We start from the raw sequence: 24,812 nt of genomic DNA, 5'->3' as shown, positions 1-24,812 counted from the left end.
CTGCGTGGCTGATTGAGTTCTCGCCGGCGCTCGCGTCTTTGTAAGTGAGGGCTGATGGGAAGTGGTGAGGAGGAGAGTGTGAAGTTAATAAAGCAGAGAGGGGCGAGAGGGTGCAGGAGTTTGGCTCGGCGTTGGCTTCTCTGGACAGTGTTGTGTTGGCGTGTTCTTGGCTGTCTTCGTTTTTTACCTCTCACTTTTGTTTTGTTTGTTTATTTGCTTGTTTGTTTTCTCTCTTGGCTGAAGTGCTGGGTCTTTTTATATAGTGCCCAAAGGCACGGTGGTCTGGAAGCCAGAAGAATCCTTCACTACCCTCATCTGTTGCTTCTCACTGGCTATTTACTTCTTTTATTGTTTTGGCAGGATGATCTTTCCTCCCTCCACCCCTCTCCCTTCATCGCACACACTTGCCTCTCTGACCTCCTCATTTACACTTTTTATCTTTTGACAACTTCAGTACTTTTTCATTTTTTTTTTTATCTCTGGCTAGAAACGAAGGACAAGAGGGCGAGAACGAGCAGAGAAATCCACAGAAAGCTGCAAGAGGACTTCTACTGCCTTCCCTCACGCTGACTCACCCCCCGCACGTTGAGGATATTTAGCTGGTACAGTCAGTGACACAGATACACTTTGATTGCGGCTGACTGTGCCCATGGACTTGACCCGGTAGCAACAAACAGCCTGCTGCTAAAAGACAGAACTGTCACACAACAGGAGGGCAAGGAGTGGACAGCCTCAGGGCAGCAAGGCCTCTGTGACATTTCAGGAGTCCTTTATGCTTCTGCAATCTGTTACCGCACAGGAAAACAAACTGTTTTGTCTAATATCAAACAGTCCCCTTAAGGTGGCACACCAAGGCAGCCGTTATCAGCTTGAGTGCTGCTCCGTCGCCCTTTGCCTTCTACATTCTTCAAAACACTTGTTAATCTTCCAGGGTCCCGGTGCGGCAAAGCGTTTCCTTTTCAGTGCTGCTGCGCCGTGCGGTTTTACAGTAATCACTTTAAGTCTGAAATAAATCGCAGGTGGCTGTTGGTCACAGTTAGAGATCATCCCGGACCTATCTGGGAAATGAAAACCATTATGTTTGTATCAGATTAGAGATCGTTTGTATTCAGGTCAATGTCACACATCGCATTTCTGTGCGGCCAAGTGAACTTTGTGCAGGCATCCATTATTGGTTTGCGCCTAAGCTCTTAGTGTACCCTGCGGCCTGTTTATCTGTAGACTAATATTAGTGGTTGCAGTAAAAACCAGCCTTGCTTAGTGGAGATTTAGACGCTAAGTCATCTCAGTCTTCTTAAACCCTAATCCTCCTCACACATCTGTGGGTCACACACACACACACACACACACACACACACACACACACACACACACACACACACACACACACACACACACACACACACACACACACACACACACACACTTCGTTTTTAGCGCTCTAATTCCACGCAGCACAGTTGGCAGTGGCGTATACCCCCACCCCACCCCCCTTACTCCCTCCCTCCCCTGCCACCTCTCAGCACTCCAGTTTGTTTGACTTACTGGTTATTTTTAACACGGCAAAGATTAGGCTAACGCTGGACCAACTAGAGGGGCCCTCCCTTGCATGCAAGGTTATGTGGAAGTGCACCATTAATGCATTGTCATCAGCTCCTGTGTGGCTCCTAACCGTAGGCCTTCATGTACAGTCTAGTCCGAACTACATGAAGTCCAAGTAAGCGAGCGCGATCAGGAAGTTGCTGTGAGATTGTGTTTAATTGTGGGTATTGAGGTAAGGACAGCAGGGATAGAACAGCAGTCAAAGCCATGTAATCTCTTAAATGTCTTCCAACGCAGAAGCCTCTCGCTCTGATCCGCTGGCCTGGGTCAGCCTTTAACCAAGTGCAGACCAATGAGGCCTAGTTAAAGCTGCTAAGGGGCTTCTCTGCTTCTATACTGTAATTTGTACTGTTAAAAAACATTGTGTTGATGCGACGTCATGCGACCAATGGGAATCCCACTGTGGAGCCTTTTCCGAAAGACATGGAGAACATTATGTTTGATGAGACCACTGGATCAAATCTCAGTGGAAGCCTCTGCTACTGGTTTGTTATCATTAAGACGTTGGTGGTGAACTGGGAGTGTTGTCATCTTATTGAGGTATGGGAGGTTTCTGGGGAGCTGAGAGGCGTTTCTGGCGGCTTCCAGGGGTCTTCTCCACCCAGGTGGGCTACGCTGGCGGCTTTAACCCCAACCCCACATACCTCGAGGTCTGCACAGGTATCACACATTCCCCTCCATGGTTTTGCACCTCTCCACATGCTCCGCTTTGAATTATGCGGCACAGTTAAGCTGCCTCCTTCTTCTGAGGTGAAATGAGTCGGCAGGACATTTCTCTGTAAGATGAGTCAAGGTTCAAGAGGGAAAGGAAAATGAAACGCAGCCAGAAAGGGTGTTTTAAGTACAGCACTCTCATCTTCTCGCAGCCTTCCCTTCATCTGCAGTCATCTACTCAGAATGCACTGCTCCAGATGGGCTGCACCAACCCCCCCATCCCCACACCACCATGACCTACTTGTAAGGATTGGGCTCTGTGCTGTGCTGCAGCATTTTTTTGCCAATAGTGGTTAGTGTGCACGAAGCGCCATCAACGGTCTTCCCCCAAAACTATGGGGTTGGCAAAGGCAGTGTTGACGATAGAAGCTTGAATTCTGTGTATTTGCTATCAAAAGACATTTTAAAATGTTTGGCCAACTGTCTGCGCCTCTGAAGTTCTTTCGTTCTGTCTTCCTCTTCGTGTAATTCAAGTAGATCATCTAGGCCATTGATATATAATTCAAATGAAGACGTCTAGGCTGTCTTGCATTTTAGGAGTCATAAGATGTGCAATGTGAGGGCACATCCACACAGGAAGGCGTTGAGCCTAGGTACCGGCGCAGCATGGGGGACGTGGAGAGGAGGGAAGAGATGCTTTGGGCTTTGCTGGCAGATTTTCTGAGCAGAGCCCTTCAAGGGATTTTATGTTTCCTATCTATCAGCCTTTCAGTCTTTCTTTCTGTCAGCTGCCAAGCAACAAGATGGTCAGCTATGGAGGAGGATGGAGATGGAGACGGATGACAGCGATTGAGCTGCGGCAAGCAAGGGACCGAGTAAAATAAACTTTTGAAGGGAGAGGAAAATTTTGAGCAAAACTGCGGGGAAAGAGTGGTTGCCTGTCCGTCGACTGAGAGAGTGCAGGCGTCGCTCCAGTGGCCATGACGGAGCAGAACACTGCGACGAGACCGAGACCGAGGAGCTGTCAACACAGCCAGGGCAAGACAGACAGCTGGCCGGACGGACGGACGGACGGACAGACAGACGGAGGGACGGACAGAAAGGAGGGGATGATGGATCTGTCAGCAGAGTCAGGAAGGGATAGTAGAAAAGGCAGATAGGTGAATATCTAACACACTATGGGAGGTTCAAGTGCAGTCGAGGCTTGGTTGGTAGGACACAGGACACAGATGAGCAGATGCTATTAGCAAGCAGGACAATTGAAATTGTTGTGCAGCACGATTTTCTGCTCTGTTTAAATGTTTGGGGTCCTCGGTCGCTGAGGACGGAGCCCACTTCCATTCAGGCAACAACTGTTTAAACATGGCTGTTTATTTGGCACAGGTTGATCCTCTGGGTGCGTTGAGTGTCAGTCGGAGACAAAAAGTGGGTCTGGGGCCAGATGCATATATTTGGCATCTTTTCCGCGATTGTCTGAAATGCACCTGATGCATCTATTCGTGTGGGCACGTCGCTCGTTGCTATTATTGTGAACACGATCCTAAACGGACTCCTCTGGCTTCACGTTTAGCATGGGTTTACTGTACGTTTACCTGAGGGGTGAGGCCTTTTTTCCACTCATGTGTACCCGTACCTGGTACCTGCTCCTGCATGCGAGACCTCAAGCCTCCCCCGGCCTCAGAATGCCTGCAGGCAGCTTGTTGAAGCTTTGGCGTCCTGGCAGCTGCAGACACGACCGAGCGTCTGTGTGCTTTCAGGAACCGGCACCATAAGCTCCAACCTTTACCTTACGGACTCCCCCTGTCTAAGCCTAAGCCCTCCCTCCTATTGTGCTTGTGCTTGTTCATAAGCTATGGTTCATAAGGTACAGTATTTAATCGTGAATCCATACTTTTCTCCTCTAGGTCTGACGGGTCACCCTGAGGTGGAGGGGGTGGTCTTTTCCCCTCTGGACATCAGCCTCGAGGAGCTGCTCCAGCGCTACCACACAAGGTAGCGGCCCCAACGTCGTGCAGTCGCCCCAACCCGAAGAGTCGCCGTCAAATGGGGTCGACCCAAGGGGCACGGGAAGTATTAGAGCAGAAGTACGATGCCCAGACGTGTGTGCCTGCGCGATGCGGTGGGGGAGGTCTCCTGGGTGCAAGTCAATGCCAGACACTGTTAATGTGTCTGAGATCCAGCCATCCATAGCAACACACCGGTGTGGCGTTCAGGCCCCAACAAGCTTAGATTTCACTGCTTGTCTTTTTCATAGGTGAGTTCATTTCCTTGATGGCATTTCTGAAGCTGACAGTGGAATTGTACTTATAGCGTTGCGTTGTAGCCAAATACATCCAAGGCTTAGGTTGGTGATGCAGTTGGCCTCTGATTACCTTCATACTATTTAGTCTCTCCCCACACACACACACACACACACACACACACACACACACATTTCTCATCTCTTCAGGTCTTTTGCACTCTTGTTTTCCGTGCTCGCTGGAGGAGGTGATGCAAGAACGTTAATGCATCGAGAAGAATGGGCTGCAGCAGGGAGGGGGGCCACAAGTTAGGTCCACAAAACCGGACCCTCCGTCTGAAAACAGGCTTAGAGACATCGAATGTGTCAGATCTGTCATTACAGCTCTGTGACCTAAATAGTTTGGGCCTCAGCCCTGTTTGGTCTACAGACGTCTCTGGACGCTCCACCTCAGCGAAAGGCAGGTTTGCTCAGGAACAGGAGACACCACTGAGCGCTGATGTTCATCTGACTGCCACGTTAGAGGAGATCCTTCCGCCGCTCATCGTAGCCGGAGACGCATCTTACTCCTGGCAAAGGCACAAGCGCAGTGGAGCCGACGCCGTGGGGGCAAAGGCACTGAGGCCAAAGAAGTAGTCATGCATTTCCCCTGACTCACCGCCGTGTCTCATCTTATGTTTTATTAATAGCATGCAGCTCATGGTCAATGCTCTCCACGATGTTTTTTTAAATGACCACAAACGTAAATGTAAAAACTTTATGTATATATATATTTATTTATTTTATTTTTTTCTGCGAGTGTGCGTGCCTCACATGCGAATCCCGCCGCCGCCTCTCTCCTCCAATTCTGGGTTCACGTGCAGCAGAAATTTTTCTGTGATTTGACAAATGTGGCGTGGAGTGGTGGAAAGGGGGCCCGCTGGCTGTGCCTTCACGCGTGCTTAACCTCCAATTTATTCCGTCCACCTTCGAGCGAGGCTTCGAAGAGAATGGCGAAATTAAAGGAAGTTTGCTCCTGCGCGCAGATTCACCAAAGATCGTCACGCATGGAGGCGACGAACGTTTGGATGTGTCATGTATCAGCGCAGATCGTCCTGGTTTATCATTTATATATATACATATATTTATATGTGTGGTATATGCGTGCGGAGCTGTCATGTATAGACATAGGCGCTCGGTTTCTCATACTTCCCTTTAATGTGTGTGTGCGCGCATGTGTTTTGAGATCTGTGCCTCTCCGTTTTGCCTCAGTTCAAAAGGGTTTAGTCCCGACAACGTGATGTCGGGCTGCGTCAGCTCCACCAATCCTGGCCTGGATAGCAACATTAGCAGCCAATCAGAAACTCCCAGCAGCCTTTGCTGTGTGCCCTCTTTCCATATTCAGCAACGCTAGTCTCGATCTGCCGGCTTCCCTGGGATGTTGCATAAAGACCCCCCCATCCTACATGCTCCCACGTTATAAGTTTCTTATGCCTGCGTTGTCACAAGTCATGGGTAGCGTAGCTTCACAGCTAAGGCCACGTCGGAGGCGACTCAACCAGGCAACCTCTGCGTGTCAGAGGGCGGCGGAAGCGCCGTTTGAGGCGCGCTCCGATGCACTTCGAATCGGCGCCTCGCCGTTCTCTTCTTTTACACCGTGTTGCGACCACGCGCGCATTTCCATACACAAGCGTCGCGCTCGCGTCACATTATGCACAAGTGCTCATTATGGCTACTCACAGAGCGCTTCACGCCGCTTGTGCACACACGTGAGTAGGCAGAGCGTATGCGGCGCCGGCACACGGCTGCACCAGTGGCGCGTCTCTGTTCACTGGATGCTTCCGTGTTGGATGGCCCCTGCAGGCCCCAGTCCCGGCTCCGAGTACCTGTAACTAATCCATGTGGTTTTGTTTTTTTTAGCAATTTAACCTATTTAAACGCGTTCCTGGTTCCTCGTCTGCCTCTTTGTGATTTTCCACCCTTTACATCTCTTTCCACATTTCTGCCAGTTCCGCTTTTTCCTGTCTCTTATTCCCCTGTTTCACCTGCAACCACCCATTCCCCATGCGTGCACACACACACACACACACACACACACACACACACACACACACACACACACACACACACACACAAAGGGCCCTGTCCTCTTTGCACTGAGTGGAGCAAAGGGGCGAATAAGTGAGCAAACGGCCCGAGAGCACATCCGCAGAGCAGCGCAGTGAGTCGACCGCTCCCTGAGGCCGTGCGCTCATCACACAACACACTTGCATCCACTCACTCCTCTTTTATCTCTTAGTCACTCTCAGCTCCTCGTCCTCCCTTCCCCCCCTTTTCTCCGCGCTCTCCCATCTTTTCCCTCTGTTCCCATCTCCACCTCTGCCACCCTTCATCTTCACAACCAAGGCTTTTCCCCTCCTCTTTATTTCCTCCTCGCTTCTTTTCCTCCTCTTCCCTTCCTCGCCCCTCGTTCCCTACATCCTCTATTTTTTTGAGGCCATGCAGTATTTATGGTGTGGGCTGCTGATGCTGCGTCAGTGAACAGGCATCACAGGCATACACTGATAGACACAAATGCACAACTAAGATGGCCGACGCAGCTATCCTCATATGATAGCATGTTCACATACATACAGACACTAATGGGGCCACAGAGTTGAATATAGATATGTTATAGGTTCATCAAGCAGGGTTTGATGGTTATTTTATTTCCATAGATTTTTTAAAAACAATATTTATACAAACAATATATATATATATATAATAAAACAGATAGTGTTTTGTGTAGTCACTTATCTGCTTGGACCTAATCAACAAAAATCACCTCACACATTTTGCACACAAGGAGAAGAATGAGATGGCAAAACAGACACAAATCAAGCAGCCGTCCATCTGCTAAGTCATGCTGGTGGCGGTTGCTGAAATGAGCATCATTATTCCACTCCTATAATATCTGCAGCCCAGCTGGCTGTGACACACGCCAATTCCCCGTTGGGGTCCCCCAGTGTCACCACATCCTTCAATTTAGGGGTGCGCCTATGACTAAAGCCAAAGCCCACAGGAGCTGACCTTGACCCCTGACTTGTGACCCCTGCCACCCCCACACTCCTAACCCAGCACCCCTGTCTCTCCTCTGGTTGGCTGAGATAGGCCTGCTCATTACCAGGTGTCAGTTATTACGCCCGTGCACACCCTGACAGCCCTAATTTATGGAGATTGTGGCACGTGTGTGCAGCAGGGGAGTGTGCTGGGGGGGGGTCTGCATATCTATTTGATTACATTACATGTTAAAGGTTATAAGAAGTCGTTTTTGTTCATAGGACACTTTTTTATTAGCATTATATGCATGTATTTTGAGCTTTCATGGGAATAATGAAATGAAAATATGGGAGCAATGTGAAACAAAATGAAACGAGGGAGAAATTTTAGGTATAGGTAGCAATAAGTATAAAGGAGTAGGACAGAAACTTACTGTTAGTATTTTACCTGCAAGAAAATAAAAAAATGAATCTGAGCCAGAAATTGCAGCAATATTACTGATATAAAACACTGAAATTTATTGGAATAGAGGATTTCTTTCTTCACCATCGACACGTGAGCACAAGCTCAACTTTTCAGATTTAGATACGACTAGAAAGAGAAGTTCAAGGGCCACGCTGCAGTTCTCTGTCAGGACCGTGAAGTGGTCACGTTCCAGTAGAGAACATGGAGCCTAAGGAGAGGAACGAAATGGGTTTCTTTTTTTTATTTAAATAGAAAAGAGTTTTTACAGTCGTCTCCAAACGCGTGAATAACCTTAGAATCATAGACCCACATGAGCAGGTTTATTGCTGAGGTGCAGTTTGCTGTTGGTTGCCTGAGCGTCTGTCACATCACTCTCTGTTTTGCTCTGTATATGGCATATACATAGAGTGTTTGTTTATGCGCGAGGGTGTGTTTACACGTGCATACGAGGGTGTGTGTGTGTGTGTGTGTGTGTGTGTGTGTGTGTGTGTGTGTGTGTGTGTGTGTGTGTGTGGTGTGGTGTGTAGTGGTGGTGTAGTGTGTGCGTGTGTGTGTGTGTGTGCGTGTGTGCGTGCGTGTGTGCGTGTGTGCGTGTGTGCGCGTGTGTGCGTGTGTGCGTGTGTGTGCGTGTGTGCGTGTGTGCGTGTGTGTGTGTGTGTGTGTGTGTGTGTGTGTGTGTGTGTGTGTGCATCCGCTGGGGATGCTTTCACCATCCCAGCTCTGTACTCTGCCTCTGTCTCCAGCGCGTCAGGAGCAGCTTACATAAGAATAGGGCAAAAATAGCAGCTGAGAGAGGAGAGGAGGAGAGGGCTCTGCTGGCACGCACACAGTCGTAACGAGACCGCGGGGCACGGCGCAACCCTGAATACTATCACGCACGCACACGGGGAAAACTGCCGCTACGAAGAATTGAATTTCTCCCATTCCTTCCTCTCTTTCTTTCCTCCACAGAAGCTGGTGAGACACCAATGGTCACCAATGCCTAATAAGCTCCGTCGATATCTCTGTACTTGCGGTGATGATGTAAATGCCAGAGCGAGGTGAGGTTTCGGAGTGAAGAGGCAAAATAAGAAGCCGGAGAATAATTACATTAGATTGTTCATTAGTGCTAATTCTGCTGCAGTCTAATTGGCACGTCCTGCCAAGTGCAATAATTCTGAATTCACTTCAAATATTTCCCCCCAACACTCAGAACAATGCAGAAAGTCACCAATTATGCAGAAACATTTCTTAATTGCGGACACTGACAATAGCTTTACTGCCGAAATGTTTGTTTTTCTTTCATCTGTGTAATTAAACGGATTTATTTATTTTTTTTTGCTCTCCTCATTTGCAGTCTTCCCTTATTTACATCTAGTCGAGTGCCGACTGCCCTTCTGAAATACAGAGGCAGCGAGAGAGCTGGAGAAAAAGAGGGAAGGGAAGCGGGCACGGTGCATAAAGAGGTGGAGAGGTGAGTCTCGCCTCAGCTTTTACAGCTGTTAGCGGATGGAGGAGCGTTGTGTAAAAGAAGCCCGGGGGGCGCAGGGGTCAGACCGCTGGATCCGAAGAGGGCAGCAAGAAAGGGACACGCATGGGATCAGTGCCCTCGCTCCTCCACCTGTAATTTCTCCATCATCCCTCTCCTCCCTCCTCGCCTCGTTTTACCGCCCATTTGATCCGATTACATTATTTTTCTTTTTGCTTCCAGCTGAACGTCTCGCTCATTTCGTGCGTCCACTCCGTCCGCGTACACGCGTTAAACGGGGACACGGGGCAGATGTGGGGCAAGGGGGGGGAAGCGGCTGGGCTGCAGAAGGGGAGGGACGGAAGGTGGAGGTGGAAGTGGGGGAAACGGAAAGCTTTTATCCGCTGCACCAGCAGGGACGCGCTGAGTGGAGCCATTTTTCTCCTGTAAACACTGGAAGAGATTTTACAGACTTGCAAGAAACCTCGGCGGGTTTGAACACAACAAGCCCCCGAAAACAAGCGTGTGCATGGGAGTCTGCTGGAGAGAGAGAGCCCCCCGTCCCCCCCTCACCCTTCCACTTATTCCTCTTGCTTTCATTTGTGGTAAGGGGGCTACTTTCAAATGATCTGATTTCGGGGGGAGCCATTAATTAATATTTTTGGCTCTGTGGGCGTAGGTCATCGACCCTGCGCGTGTGCGTGCGGGAGCCGTGGCCCCTCCCCCCCGGCCCACCCCCCACTCCCCTCTGCTTTCAGAAGCAAGGCTCTCATGCATAATGCAGAGAGAACAGGGAGGCTCTCATTAATAATTACTGCCGCCTTTGATGGATGGGGAAAATAACGAAGGGGGCTGTTAAAAATGGAGAGCGGAGAGCGGAGAACGGCGCCCGCCGCCGCAGCCGCAGACTTTTTGGGTGGTATTTGTTGATTTGAGCACTGACTGCGTACAGAGGTTTATTGGAGTTGGTAGAACCAGGAGCTAGAGTGATGTTTTGGGTGATGTTAATGTTTCGATTAGGACGTAACAAATGCCGGTGGAGGTCTCTGACCTGAAGATGTGGTGAATCTTAATTGTCTTTGTGTTGGAGACTGCCATTAGTGCTCTTAGTTCTTCCTCTCTGTTCAATATCGTCTCACAGTTTATGTAGGTGATACATTAAAGTTCCACAGTCACATATGATGATTAACATTCAACTTTCAAATGCATTAGTTTAATGCACGTATTCGGCCCCCACCGTCCCTCTCAGGTGTATTTAGGTTTTACTGTGTGTGGCTTGGCTGCTTGGACCCTTGGGGCCCGCGGGGAAGGTCAAGGGGAACAGCGGTGCTGCCAGCCAGCCAATCAGAGCCAAGGCTCTCGTGGCCAGCCAGTGGTGAAGTAGCTCGGTGGCCTTTGACGGCGAGGCCACCATTAGCCTTGTCGCTGAACAGCAGCACTGGGGGCACGATGGCCAAGCTCCAGCACTGCAGAGCTGGAGAGGAGGCTTCACTGTGGCTTCAATGCTAGCAGCTGGCCCTTTTATTAGGCACAGCCTGTTTCATGTAATGATTTGGTCATTTATAAAAAGGATGAGGTGGCCACGGCCTTTTAGACAACTCCATCTCATCCAGATGCTTTCTAGCAGCAGCGTTTCCTGTATTTGGAGCCACGCGGGCGTTTTAATAAGTAAATTTTCAGTGAAGCAAATTCTCCCGGGCGGCAACGCTAGTTACAGAGCGTTTACTCAGTGTGTGTCAGAGAGCCGGCGACGTCTACTTGTCTCCTCCGATTTGAATGAGGACCTGACGAACACTTACAGCCATTATATCCGAACAGAGCGCGTCGCCGATAGGTTGCGACACTGTGATGTAAGGTAGCGTTTAATCTAAGGGGAACGAGATGCTCACATCACTGTGTCAGGGAGGTGTCAGGTCTGTTTGCACACTCTGTCTAAATAATAATAATAATAATAATAATAATAATAATAATAATAATAATAATAATAATAATAATAATAATAATAATAATAATAGAACGCGGCATTAAGAGCAATAGGTAGGTGACTTGAACTGACATATGGGCTTCAGAAGGCGATGACTCAGTATCTACAGCCTCAAGTAACTGGAAAATGAGGTGAAGAACAGGATGAGCTCCTTCGCTTCCCTCATCTTCTGTCTGAGAGGCCTCAGGTTTTAGAGTGACTCTCAGTCCACATGTATGTTGACTGACAAAGAGACATTTTGCAGTAAAAAAAGGGGGCGAATCAAATGAGCAATGGTTGATACGAGCTGGAAGAACAGATATGTGACTCGGCCCGGCCCGCGACCCGGGACAATGTGCTGATTTGGTTTCACGCTCCTCAGTAACAAAGGCTGAGTGGGAGACGTACACGGATGCCAGCGCCGCTAAACAACACAAACGGCTGTTTTGGCTTCCAGTCCAACACACACTGATGTAAAGCTGATGAAAAGGTTGACGGTGCCGCGCGATGACAACGGAGGAGAATGCAGCGGCCCACACGGGCCCACACAGCGCCGGCCCCTTAATGAAACCCTCAATCTTCAGCCGTCTTCCATTTCCTCTCCGCTTCAGGCTTCGTGAATGATGCGACTGACGCTGGCTGCGGCGGTCCACGTCCACCGGGAGCAGGTCCGACGCCGAGGTGTCACGTCCACACGTCGGTTCTGGGTCAGATCTCATAATCCAAGGCCGGCCTCTGAGCCGGTGACCCCTTCAGAGTCCGATGCCCTTTAGTTAAGCAGAGCCGCCTCCGTGGAGTTGCTCCCCCGTCTGCACCCAATCAGCGACGCCCTCCTGAAACTGAAAGGCAGGAAGCCGGTCGATAGGTCGCCCAAGCGCACTTCTGAACCGGCGCACGCGTCCCCCTTTTGTTCCCGCGTCCATCTGTCCGTCCCTCCGTCCGGCCGTTGGTCCTTCGCTGCTGTTGGGTCTCCTCCACGCGCCTTTGACGGATGTGCGTGGACCCAGCGGCGGCGGGGGCAAAGGGGAGCAAATTATAATTGTCATGGTTGCTTAGGCCTCCTGGGGTCAGTAGTCAAAGGCCACGGGAGGGGGGAGGGGGGTTAGTCATGTTGCCATGACGACAACCTTTCCAACCTTGACGTTGGGCTGGGGTCAGAGGTGAGAGGGAGGTGGCAGCTGGGACCAGGAGAGGGTAGAAACAGACCAGAGCACGAGCACAAGATCACAGCTGGTGCCGCCTGTGGGTCGGAACAGCACTAAACCTTCACCTGGGCCCAAAGAGCAGCAGGGAACCGAGGCGTCGCGAGCGAGGGTGGATGTTAATACTGCAGCAGAACAACGCCGCCATGGCCGCGTTTCTGTTGAGTTCATGTCTGAGAAAAGCGAAGAGCCTTCAGCGGTTTGCAAACATCCAGAGGAGAAACGGCAACGAGAGCCTTTCCTCTTCCTCCTCTCCCCCTCCCCCCCCCCACCAGCACTGCTGACACCGCCGATCTGTCAGCCACTTCAGAGCCGCCCCGGTTTCATCCGAGGGCCACTGGGACGCGTGCCGTCTCAGAGCGACTGACAAAGCTCTGAACCAAAATGGCGGCTCGCTGCCCTGAAATGGTCGCCGCGCCGGCGCCGAGTCTCAGGAACGCTGCGAATGAACGCCTGCGCCGTCCGAATAAAAAGGGGGCGATGCTCGCCATCAGGAGGAGCGAGGGCACGTTGGAGTGACAAGAGGGAGTGGGCGGAGGCGATCTAAGACAACTGGAGATAAGACAGGCATCACAAAATCCAGATTCAACCCCACTGCCAGCCCCATGACACACACACACACACACACACACACACATTTGGCACATACACGCACAACCCAATGAATAATTAACCCATACGAAGAGTCTCTTCTGCAGGGCTTTCAGTTTCTTAACTTCAGCAATGGTGTGTGTGTGTGGGGGGGGGGGGGGGGAGGCAGAAAAGCTTGTTTAAGCGCAAGAGCAGAGAGGGGGAGGAGAGGGTGGGGGGGAAGAAGGGGGTTTTCTATAATGAAATTTGAAATTTGCAGAACATCAAAGGCTTCTGTAGCCAAGCCGCTGTGGCAGCGGAGCAGAAAGGGGGAGTGCATCCCTGTCTCTCCCTCGGTCTCCCCCATCTCTCCCTCTCCCGCTCTCCTCCCTTCCTGCTAAAACGTGTCTCTCCAGAGTCGGGTGAGGGAGCGGGGGCTGGGGGGGGGGGGGTGAGAGGAAGGGATGGGAAGAGTTGATTAGGAGGAGAGTGCACGGCGGTGGCGGCGGGGTGGGTGAGACATGGGTTAGGGTTTGGAGAGAAATGTGAAAAAACGAGAGGGGGGGGGGGGTTGTGTGCGTGCGTGCATGCGCATGTATGAACAATAGGCTTTATCAAGCCAGCTCCAACATTGTGTTCGTGCACACGCGTGCGCGCCGGGCCTCGGAGGGGTGAATGTGCCCTCTGATAAGGCATCCTAACTTAATGAGCTTGAAAGGGGGACATGGGGTGGGGAGGTTCAGATGATGGATGGAGAAAAAAAAGGAGGTGGGGGGGGGACATTTAGGCTGGAAGACTCGGGGAGAAGCCCGGGGGTTGTTCGAACGGGGCGCATCATCAGCGCGTTTTGTAATCGGGCTTCGAGACATTGGAGCTCACAGCTCGCGTTTTTTGGAAACTCTTCAAAAGTCAGATTTGCCCCAAATATTACGAGCCAGATATCGTGCTTATGTGGCTACAAAACAGATTAGAAATAATAGAAAAAAATCAAAGCGCTACATTCTACCTGAAAATACTTATTTTTTAAAAAGTGCCAGGAGGCAAACGTCCGCGGGTGAGTTGGATGTTGTCGAGTGGGTTTTCACTACATGAAGGGATTCTCACCAGGATCTTCAGATGTGGAGCTACTTTGTCTGGTCGGGAAAACAAAAAAAAAAAAAAAAAAAAAAAACATAAGCAACGCGAAAATATGTTGGGGCGTGCAGCGCCTTCGCTTGGAGACGTCCTTCCCCCTCAGAACTGTAGGAGTGTTGGCTCCCGCGCTCACAAAATGAGGGGAGCCCAACTAAAATGGACGCCTGACCTGCGCTGAAGGAGGAAGAGTTGCACAGAACAGGGCGCGAGCGAAGACGCAGACCCGTGTCTGCAGATGTCAGGTCGTGCTGGTTTAGTCTGATCGGCGCTTACTTTATTTCCCTCCATCCCTCTCTGCGCGTCGGCCGCCTCTCCTTTTCCTCCTTCGCCACTGCCTCGCTCGCCCGCGCTCTCTCACCGAGGTCATCGAGGGCAAGGACTGGTCGATAGGTATCATGTCAGGCCGGTCCCTGTGTTTCCAGTCTGACTGTCAGCTTAGCAGCAGTGTATTTACATCTTTAGGAGGTCGACGGGTGCGTGTGTGTGTGTGTGTGTGTGTGTGTGTGTGTGTGTGTGTGTGTGTGTGTGTGTGTGTGTTTTATGTGCGGCGGCGTTCACGTGTGCAGCCACAGTGAATGTTTTATCAGAATTTGCTGGATCGCGTGCAGATAGACATTAAAAAACCTTTCTGTTATCTTCGTCCTTGTTCAGACTGCGAGCGGCTCATTTACGGCGCTTGGAGCCGGGTATTTTAATTTTATGCTCTTTCATAATCCACTGTCTACGTTTCAGAGACAAACTTTCTTTTGGCATCTGTGGCCGCGGCGACTTAAAATGAAACTGTGATGAAAATATGAAAATAAAATCTTCCAGAGATATTAAACATTATGCAGAACCCTGTGTCCTTTGATGATGCAGGCAATGTTACAGAAAATTTTCTAGATTTTACTGATACACAACCTGAAAGATAATTATAGATGATTAAATCATGAAACAACTAATCTATAAAATAAATTTTAAAATTGTCTTTACTACTACTTTTGTCAGACTGCTTACTAGCATTACTAAATACTGTGTAAAATTACTAAAATGCTGCGAATATTATTCATCTATTATTTCATGTTAATTTCCGTACATGTAGCATTAACAGCCGTAGCCTTTATTTTTTTAAATGTATATTATCGCTGCTGCGTGTAGAGACGGGAATCACAGATGGTTGGTGACACAAAGGCCAGAATTAGGCTGTGAAAGTTGCAGTTACATGGTGCATCAGCAGGACCCCGCCGACATAATGGGGCGTTTTTTTTTTTGTTTTTTTTTACAGTGTGTCGTTTCGTAGAACTCGATGCGAAATTATCGCGCTTTAACGGAGATTACATAGTTGTGTCGGATTTTCATTTCAAATTCTAAAAGACGGAGGTGAGCGGGGACGATAACGCTGGAAGGCCGTGCACCAGTAACAGGAGTGGACTGTGGCGTGATTACATAAATCACTGAATTGAGGTCATATCCCTCCTCAAATGTCTCCACCGTGAGTCATCGAGTGTCACAAACTCTATGTCAGTGCGCGTCTCTTCCCCACCGCTCTGCAGCCCTTAGGCCTTCAGAGGGACGGGCGGAGAGACAAGACAGTGGGATGAGGAAGGAGAGAGTGCACTTTCCTCCTCCTCCTCCTCTTCCTCGTCTTTCTTCCTCCACCTCCACCCTCTCCTGGGGTGTCACGTCCTATTTGTGTCCCGGGGCCGACTCTCTGGCGGTGGTGATGGCGAGAGGGGCTCTCTCGCTTGGCTGGAGAGCGGGGAGGACTTGGTAGCACGAAGCGATGGTCCGCGCTCACATGGGAGAGAGGGAGAGAGAGAGGAGAGAGAGAGAGAGAGGGAGAGAGGGAGAGAGAGAGAGAGAGAGAGAGAGAGAGAGAGAGAGAGAGAGATGCAGCCGCTCAGCCATGTCTTTGACAGGGGAGCCTTTCCGACAGGCGTGAAGAAAAGAAGGGCTGACTGGGCTGAGTGAGCTCGGCCCTGGACACACACACACACACACACACACACACACACACACACACACACACACACACACACACACACACACACACACACACACACACAAACATGTTTTTGTCATTTATGAGGACATTGTATTGGCTTATATCCCCTCCCCCAAGATTTAACCAAGCACCGACTGTAACCACACCGTGCCGACACTGACGCTGACCAAAATGCCCGTCTGAACCCTCAAATCTGAACCATTGTCCCACAGATACGTGCAGAGACGAGCACCGATTTGTCTCCAGACGCAGCATCAGAACGCCGATCTTTAAGACGTCCGTTCCCTCCTTCCCGTCTGATTTTTCTCTCCTCCATCTTTACCGTTGTTACCCGCCGCCGCCGCCGCTGCTGCTGCTGCAGTGTGAGGGGAGAGAAAGCGGAGCCACATAAGGTTATACTGGGCGGCGTGACGCCATGCATTCTGATTTATAGATCTAAGATGGCTGCTGTGTTGTGGCTGCTGGATGGAGAGCGAGGGTGTGGTGCGGGGGTGCACGTTTGCTGGGAATAGCAGGCCTTTTCTTAGAAACGGTGTCCTCTCCCGTCCTCCGCCTGAAGGCTTCGCCGCTGCCGTGGGTCCGGTGGCGGCGGCTGATTAATTAGGCCACGGCGCACGGAGCTGGGGTGCTGCTGCGTGGAGCGCGGGGGCCCGGTTCAGGGGCGCCGCGCCGTCCCCGCGGGGAGGATGGAGTCTTCACATTGCGTGGGGGTCAGCGGCCGCCTCAGCCTCTCTGTGGGACGCGGGGCTTTGATTTACCGGCTCCACTGCATCACCTCCAACACACACCGACGTCTGGTGCCACACCGCCTCCACGTGGACAAACCTGCACATTACCCCGCTGCCGTCCACCGGCTTCACTTCCCATTACACACCATTCTGCATGTTTGGTAGGTTTAGAGGAACAGGATTTACTTCTTTATTAACGCTTTCAAAACACATTCTGTCTAAATAAGTGGAGAAACAAAACTGATTTTTTTAGGGCCGAATTATCTGATTTGACTTAACCATGTATAGTTCCCATAAACCTTCAAAATCTAAACAATGCCCTGTTTGACCACTTGGGGACAGTAAAACGCCCCAAAACACACGATTGTGGTCATTTGGAAGTTACAGCAAAAAAAAGGCAGTAAATCAATTATAAAGTTATATTATAGTTATTATGCTAACTATTTCCCTCGTCTATGCCAGGCACCAGTTAACCAGATCATCTAACTGGGCTTTTGTTCCCTTGCATTTCACGCCAGCACCGGAGCAGGAGGAAGCCACGAGCCCTGTTGTGCCCGTTGTTTTACACCGAACAACGAACCCATCAAACAGTCTCTGCGCCTGGAGCCCTGGAGGCACGGAGCCGACCAGATCAAGGGCTGGATTCCCTGTTTTGTGCCTCTTGAACCCCGCCAATAGACGCCCCCTCAAAGCAAAGCTGCAGTGCTGCATGGGAGCGACTCGTTGCCCGCAGACGGTCCCCGTGCACCTGAACTTGTTGTTTTGTCAGCTCTCGGGAGCCACTGATCTGGGGAGGACTGAATGCTTGTATTATTAGACAGAGGAAACCACTCAGCGCAGCAGGTATACCTTTGATATATCTGTCAGAGGTGCTTAGTGCGCCTGTGTGTGTCGCTGTGCTTTTTCTGGTGCGTTTGAAGACCTCTCTGAAGGTGTTTAGAAAAGTGTAAGTGTGAAAGTGTCTTAAGGAGTTCTCAAAGAGAGCGGATCCTCTTTGATGCTTTGTCCCACAGAGAGAGCCACAGAAGCCGGCTGCACTACAGAAAGAGAGAGACGCTGCTTTCTTCTGTCACTCAATCACCCGGCTTTCTAGTTAGGCTGCGGGAACTCTTTACTGTATTAGTTAGAGGTGTTGAAAGTTCACATCCAATCCACTGCAGAATAAACCGAGCATTTAAGAGGCGCCGTCTTTTTGAGGAAGTTCCACCCGCCGCAGAAAGTAGAGCTGAATCTGTGTCATGACTTTGGTGATGGAAGTGCACAAGCTGCTGAATACTGGATGTGTTTGGCTTGAACCCCATTCTCATTGTCAGAGGAAATTATAACGATAGATAGAAAAATAGCTTTAATATGCTGCACATTTGAAGTAAAATAAAACCCCAGGAGATTGTTTGATAGAAACAGATGCAGAATTTAACTATCTCAAAGGTGGATCTGTATTTTTTTTTAATTCTGAGGAGTTTACGATTCAAACCTAATTATAATAAATATTCCATAGATGACAATTATTACAGTTATTTCATTAAAGGTGAGATTGCGTCATTCGATACGATAAACCAAACATAAGAAGGAAAATAAAACAAGGTCAAAGGAGATGAGTCTGCTGCTCTGCAGCCGCCGTCATCTTCCATAGGGTGGCGACGTTTCTCAAAAAACACTGTGATACACTGTTGGAACCCACGTGAACGCTCCACTGCAACTGGCTGGCTTCCAGTGCAACAATGTGATCGGATTCATGAATAAAGTGGGAGCTCAGACGTTTTTAGACTTCAGATAAAGGTGAACAGCAGCCGAAGACACACGCCAGCACTGGCTTTAATAAAGCCATAAATTCTATCCGTTCCACGTATGTTGGTGGCGCGTGGGGGTGTGTTAATGAATGCATGTGTCTGCCCACTCAGATACATTTATATAAGTATTAAAGACGCGCCGCTGCTGAGGTGATTAGTCCCCTTTCTGCCCCATTTGAGAAGGGGCATACCACAGCCAATGATATGACTCACTGTGACATGCACATGCACATTCAGACACTACTCACAGTGCGTTGCAGAGTGAAACACTTGAGGCACTCGTGTATGCAATATGACACGCTTAAACCCACTCTCCACTCCCCCAAACACGTAATTATGAATAAACAGCCCTATTATACAGCATATAATTATATATCATAGAGCACTGAGCCCTCACTGAATAAACATTGTGTACTGTGCTTTTTTTTTTTTTTTTTTTATTAAACTCATCAACCTGAGAGTCTGTCTAAAAATGAAAATCACACTCATGGTTTTACTCCAAAATACAGAGATGATATCTAGAAAAAGCTTTTTGGTCGACCGCAGTAGTGTGATTCACCCCGCTCTCGTTCTTCCCCCTCCCTCTCTTCTATCTTTCTTTCTCTGTCTGTGTGTATGTGTCACATCCTGACACCTGTGTGTAGGTGTGGACCAGGGCACAGGTGCAGGTGCAACCTCTCAAGGCCTATTTTTGTATTGGGACAGATATTTTTGCATGTGTCTGCATGCAGCAGCCGTGTGTGTGTGTGTGTGTGTGTGTGTGTGTGTGTGTGTGTGTGTGTGTGTGTGTGTGTGTGTGTGTGTGTGTGTGTGTGTGTGTTGGGGCATGTGAAGCTGTGGCTTGCTTGATCGAACCGCGCTGAGCGGTGTGTGGTTGGGCCAACTAGCTGTTTTCCAGCACCTGTCTATATTTTTGCATGCTGCTATGTTTTGTCAAATGTGCAACAAGCGATAACCTTTTAATGAAGTGATCTTCATTTCCCTTCAGAGGATCGCATGAAGCTTTTAATCACACGGTGAAATCAGGTTTTTCCGCCATCTGCACCGGAGTCTGACTTCAACTCGATGCCTCTGTGAAGGACGATTCGCTTCATTCCTGCCGCTTAGCTGCAAAAGCGCTATCGCAAATTTAAAGAAATCCATTTAAAATGAGGAAAATGTCCAATTGCCGCATAAAAATGAGTGTGTGCGTGTGCGTTTTTTTTCTAATAGACAAAAATGGGGCAGGGTAATGCATGGTACTCTCATACCCGCATCCATACACAGGCGCAGTGAGCAGAGCGGGACAGGAACCGGGCTGTGTGCCCTTCAGACAGAGCCTATTGTCTGCAGATGGGCCTTTAATGGCTCCACAGCTGGCCACAAAGGCCTCACCGCTCCCACTGGCCTGTGCCCACGGGCGCACGCGACGGCGAGCGCCTCCGCCTTCGATCGGACTCGTCCCCGACTCGTCCTCGACTCGTCCTCGTCCCCCGAAAAGCCAAACGCGCGGTGCCTGGTTGAGAGTGGGCCCAAAACCAAGAGGCAGCGAGGTGCTGGCTGTTTGTCAGAACCACTCCGCGCTCGTACCCACACATGTCAACGCACGCACACAAGCACCACCTCTAAGTTCGTCCTGTACCGCCGCCTAATGCAAAAGGCAGCGCCCACGCGAAAGAAGCGAACACACCAGAAAGACACCTTGCAGAGATGTGCACCCACACAATTCTCTTGCACTCTGATACGCTCTCTATTGTGTCCTCTTTACACGGCTTTTCATTTATCTTCCTCACGACAGCTTCAATAGATCTCGCCATATGTGTATATATATATATATATATATATATATACATGTGTGTGTGTACAGTGATGTGCTCTGCATGTATACATAACAGAAAATTCTGTTTCATTTGATTTTCTCTCATTAAGTGACTCCAGGCAGCTGAGTTATTTTTGTGGGCCAACGTCGGGCTGGTCGCGTAAATGGAGCAGCAGCGGCGCTGTGTCCTGGAGTCGTCGGACGGATCCCGCCTGCATCTCACAGGCCCGGGCCCCCACAACTGGACGCGCTCGACCCGCTCCGCGGACCCAGAATGCCGCTTGGGCGCGCGTGCGGGGGATCTGCAGATGCCAGATGTGTTCGCCCCTCCCTCGCGCCTCCCTTCCCCTCCCTCTGGTTCCTGCATGGGCGCAGGGTCTCAATCAGAGCGTCAGGGCTCCAGGAACGGGAGCACAGCAGGCTCTCTGTCCTGCCCAGAGAAGCGCAGCCTTGTCTGGGTCAGTGCATCTGTGGCCTGGGGGTGAGCCGGGGGAAGAGGGTTGAACCCTGGTGCCCCCTCGCGTGCTGGTTTCACTCGTGGTCCTCTCAGCCGGAGCAGTGTGACCCCTGAACTCGGGGGGAGAAGCTCAGGCTTATGTCTAATATATTAGAACACAACTGGAGTAGTAGGTGGTTAATGCATCAACACCTTTAGACAAATCAAGGCTAGTTGGCGAAGTGATGTTATGATAAAATGCATAAACAGACTAGTTTAAGCATGAACAGTACTGGGCCATTTGTTCTTTCCCAGAGAGGAAAAGTCACAAGCCCGTTCTTCCTCTCTACTGGGAATAGTAATGGATCTCGGGGGGGGGGGGGGGGGGGCAGCACGTGCTGCAGGCCCTGGTTGGCTTGCTAACTGGCCCACTGGCTTCCTGGCTGCCAGCCCACGCTGTGACAGTCTGCACCTGGGAGCCTGTGTGTTGTCAGCCACGCTAGCTAGCTCCAGCTACCACCGCATGACACACAGGAAACACAGAAATAACTGCTGAGTGTCTTCAGCGCAGGAACCGCTCAAATGAGGATGGGGGGGGGGGGGGGGTTAAAGGGAAGGAGGAGGCCGGCGAGGATGGGATGGAGAGGAGCGAGAGGAGCCGGAGAGGAAAGTGAACAGCGGGGTGCACCTGTGCGAGCTGGGCTCAGAGGACGGTTCCACCAGCCTCCGCTCAGATGCTGCCTTCAGCTGCGTGGAGCCTTTTCAAAGCCAGTGTATCCTGTTTATCAAGTCGTGTTTATAATCAAACCACTGCGAGATGATTGCGCCATGATCGTAGTTTGACATTTTACAGCTGAGGCGCTGATGTAACAGTTCAATTTCCATCTGTCTGTTTTCTCTCTCTCGCGCTCGCTCGCCCGCTCACATTTTCTGGCTTTATCTGCTCCGTCCATCTGTGCCTCGAGTCGTGTGGGCCTCACCTCGCACAGGTGCGAGAGTGGAGTCGGCTCCGGGCGCCGCCGGCGAGTCCTCGGTTGCAGCTCGGCGCAGGAAAGTGTTGCGCAACGCCCGGGCTTTGGGGCTGTGATGTGCTGATGTGTCACCGTTCCAGGGAAGGAGGACAGAAACAGGACACGCGCGCGGCTTGCGTTGCAACATGCACAAGCTGTGTCGCCACAGCCCACTAATTTCTGCAAGAGCTGCAGATTGAATCTCGAATTCGGTGTCTGATAAGAGCCACGTGATGGTGGTGTGTGTGTGTGTGTGTGTGTGTGTGTGTGTGTGTGTGTGTGTGTGTGTGTGTGTGTGTGTGTGTGTGTGTGTGTGTGTGTGCGTGTGTGTGTGTGTGTGTTGGCTGCACCAGGAGGAAGCTGGGTCTGATGCTTCTCCATGCAGCTGCTCCCAAACACCCACACTCTTCCTGTTGGAGTGTGTGTGCATGTGTGCGTGTTTACTTTTGTGTGTGTAGAAACACACCAAAAACGCATGACGCCGTTGGTATCGCTTTCCGAAAAGAGTTAAGTATTAAACACGGCCTGGTCTTTCTGGCATCCAGCAGAGGACGGGTTTATAATAGCAGGCGTAGGTGTCTCCTGCGTGGCTGAGGCCTCCTGCATCTTTTCAAAGAAACACTGGCCTCAAAAAACATCCGCTGGTGGAAACGCTGGCCTGCTAGTGAGTGAATGGAAAGGTTTGAGGTGAGAGTGTGGCCACGCTGAGGCGTGTGTGTCAGCAGGGTGTGCAGTTGCGTATGTGTGAATGCGCTTGGCGGCCTTTCTAGTTTTCCATCACAATGAAAGGCAAAGGGCCTTTTCAGCAGTTTGCCGCTGTAACTGAGTGCTGCGTTCACGGCGCCGCTCTCGTCTGCTGACTGGACCCCTCACATCACGCCTTCCACTGCCTCCATTTTTACTCATAAATCATTTATATTATCTGATCCAAAACAATAATATTGTGGCTTCTTATGTGCACCTGTAAATTAATAATGTGAAAGGAAATTGCAATACAATTCAAGTCTGAATTAATTAAGCACAACAGCTGGGGTGTTCATCCATACATTGAATGACTGGAGCCTCCTTTGTATTGTTCTTCACTTGCTGCTGGTCCTTGGTACCGAGGCAGGCAGGAGACAGTGCATCTGCTTCAGCGCTCCATAATGATGGGGAACAGCACATGTGCAGCTCCAAAACGGAGCGAGGAACAATTACATCGCGCTGGTGCCAGTTCTGGCGAATTAGCGGGATCAGAAGCGAGTGTTGGGGGAAAACGAATTTATTCGCGGATTCTGAAGGAAATTTGTAGGGATATTTGTTTAATCGGAAGCCTGGGAATGTTAAGGTCAGCATGTTGTCACTGTTGTCAGCGCTGGACAACGCTAAATGAATAATCACTAAACTTTATACAAAACCAACCAGTGAGAGTCTATTGATCTCTTAGGTTGAATTCACAATGGGTTTTGGGAAGGAATTCAAAATATGGAATGTTAAAACCAAGCTGAAGAATAAACATGTGTCTCCATAAAACATAATCAGTTGTAAAACCGATAATAAGATTCAGTTTTGTTACACATTCTTAATTTATCAATTATACAAATGAGGACTTGTGAGTGACGCGTGCTGAGCATCTGCTGTCAGCTGTGGAGGAGCTGAAGCCTGAACAGACCCTCTACCCATGCGTGTCCCATGCGTCCCGTAAAATGTCACGTTCGCCATCCAGCTGGGCCGGGGACGAACGCGTCTCCCTCCTCGCCTCCGTCCCCTGCGCTGTGACTCATCTGCCTCCGCCTTGCGTCTGTCGCGCTGGTTCTTCTCCGGGGGCCGTGTCGGATGAGCACAAGACAGGGGAGAGTGTGAGCTGTGGTGAGCCACAGACCAAAATAACTGGTACTTTTTTATAAAAACACATGTGCATCCACCCACACATCAATTCACACATGCGTGCGCAGCCTGGCGTTCGCACACTCAGAGCTCCCCTTTATTTGGAGGAGCCCTGGAGACAGGGGTGGTCGATATCCTGCTCAGCGTGAGCGTCAAAGTTCATGTTCATGGGCCGAGGATGCAAAGTTTAGTCAAGTTAGAGCCTGGAACGTGCCATTAATAGAGCTGCTGTTGTTTTGTTCTTTCGGTTTCTACGCTTTCCTGTGACATATTACTCGGTCTCATTTTCTCTCTCGGTTTCTCTGTTGCCTCCTCTTGTGACAGATCCTGCAGCCTCCCTGTCAAGCTGGCATAGTGGCATCATTCTAAAACTGGTATTAGGCATTTCCTGCTGCGTCCGTTGGCGGGTGTAAGAGTGTGCGCGCGCGTGTGTGTGTGTGTGTGTGTGTGTGTGTGTGTGTGTGTGTGTGTGTGTGTGTGTGTGTGTGTGTGTCAGGGCGGAACGCACCTGGTCCGCGCAGCTGTGGGGATCCTAGCAGGGGGGAGAGAGAGAAAGAGGAAGGAGAGCGAGAGAGAAGGATTGGAGGAGACGAAGAGGAGGCCCTGTGTGCTGTACTGGGGACCCGACAAGTTCAAGTAGAAAGAAAGATGCGGGGGAAATAGAGGGCCACCATTTTGAAGCAGCACCAGTATCTCAGCGTACGTGAGCTAGACTACATCGGCGAGATGCTGCTGTTGGAAATGCCTCCGTCACATGTCATGGTGACAGAAGCCAGCGTGCTCTGCTTCTTCTCGCCGGTGAAGCGCCGACAGTAATTGTAAACGTTCCACTTAGTACAGTAAATTGTTCCTGCGCGTGTTTTTGCGAGTCCTATTATTAGAAACCTGCTAAATGTCTATGTTCAT

The 24,812-nt window shown here is 50.3% G+C and overlaps 1 protein-coding gene and 1 long non-coding RNA gene across 2 annotated transcripts; both read left to right on the top strand.

Moving 5' to 3' along the window:
• Nucleotides 1–1,962: 1,962 nt before the first annotated feature.
• Nucleotides 1,963–9,702, top strand: msrab (methionine sulfoxide reductase Ab; the record flags this gene model as incomplete). The annotated part of the gene is made up of 4 exons (XM_055505824.1): nt 1,963–2,043; nt 2,142–2,262; nt 4,161–4,510; nt 8,930–9,702. Coding segments are annotated over 3 exons (294 nt in total), but the record flags the coding sequence as incomplete, so codon positions are not given.
• Nucleotides 9,703–16,987: 7,285 nt separating this feature from the next.
• On the top strand, nt 16,988–19,241 carry LOC114848874 (uncharacterized). The gene is made up of 2 exons (XR_003784510.1): nt 16,988–17,167; nt 17,525–19,241. It is a non-coding gene; the product is annotated as an uncharacterized LOC114848874 (long non-coding RNA).
• The last annotated feature ends 5,571 nt before the right edge of the window (nt 19,242–24,812 follow it).

This window comes from Betta splendens, chromosome 22 (genome assembly GCF_900634795.4).
Source record: "Betta splendens chromosome 22, fBetSpl5.4, whole genome shotgun sequence".
In the NCBI taxonomy this organism is placed as follows: Eukaryota; Metazoa; Chordata; class Actinopteri; order Anabantiformes; family Osphronemidae; genus Betta; species Betta splendens.
The sequence above is the reverse complement of the archived record's forward strand: the minus strand, read 5'-3'. Positions and strand labels throughout refer to the sequence as shown.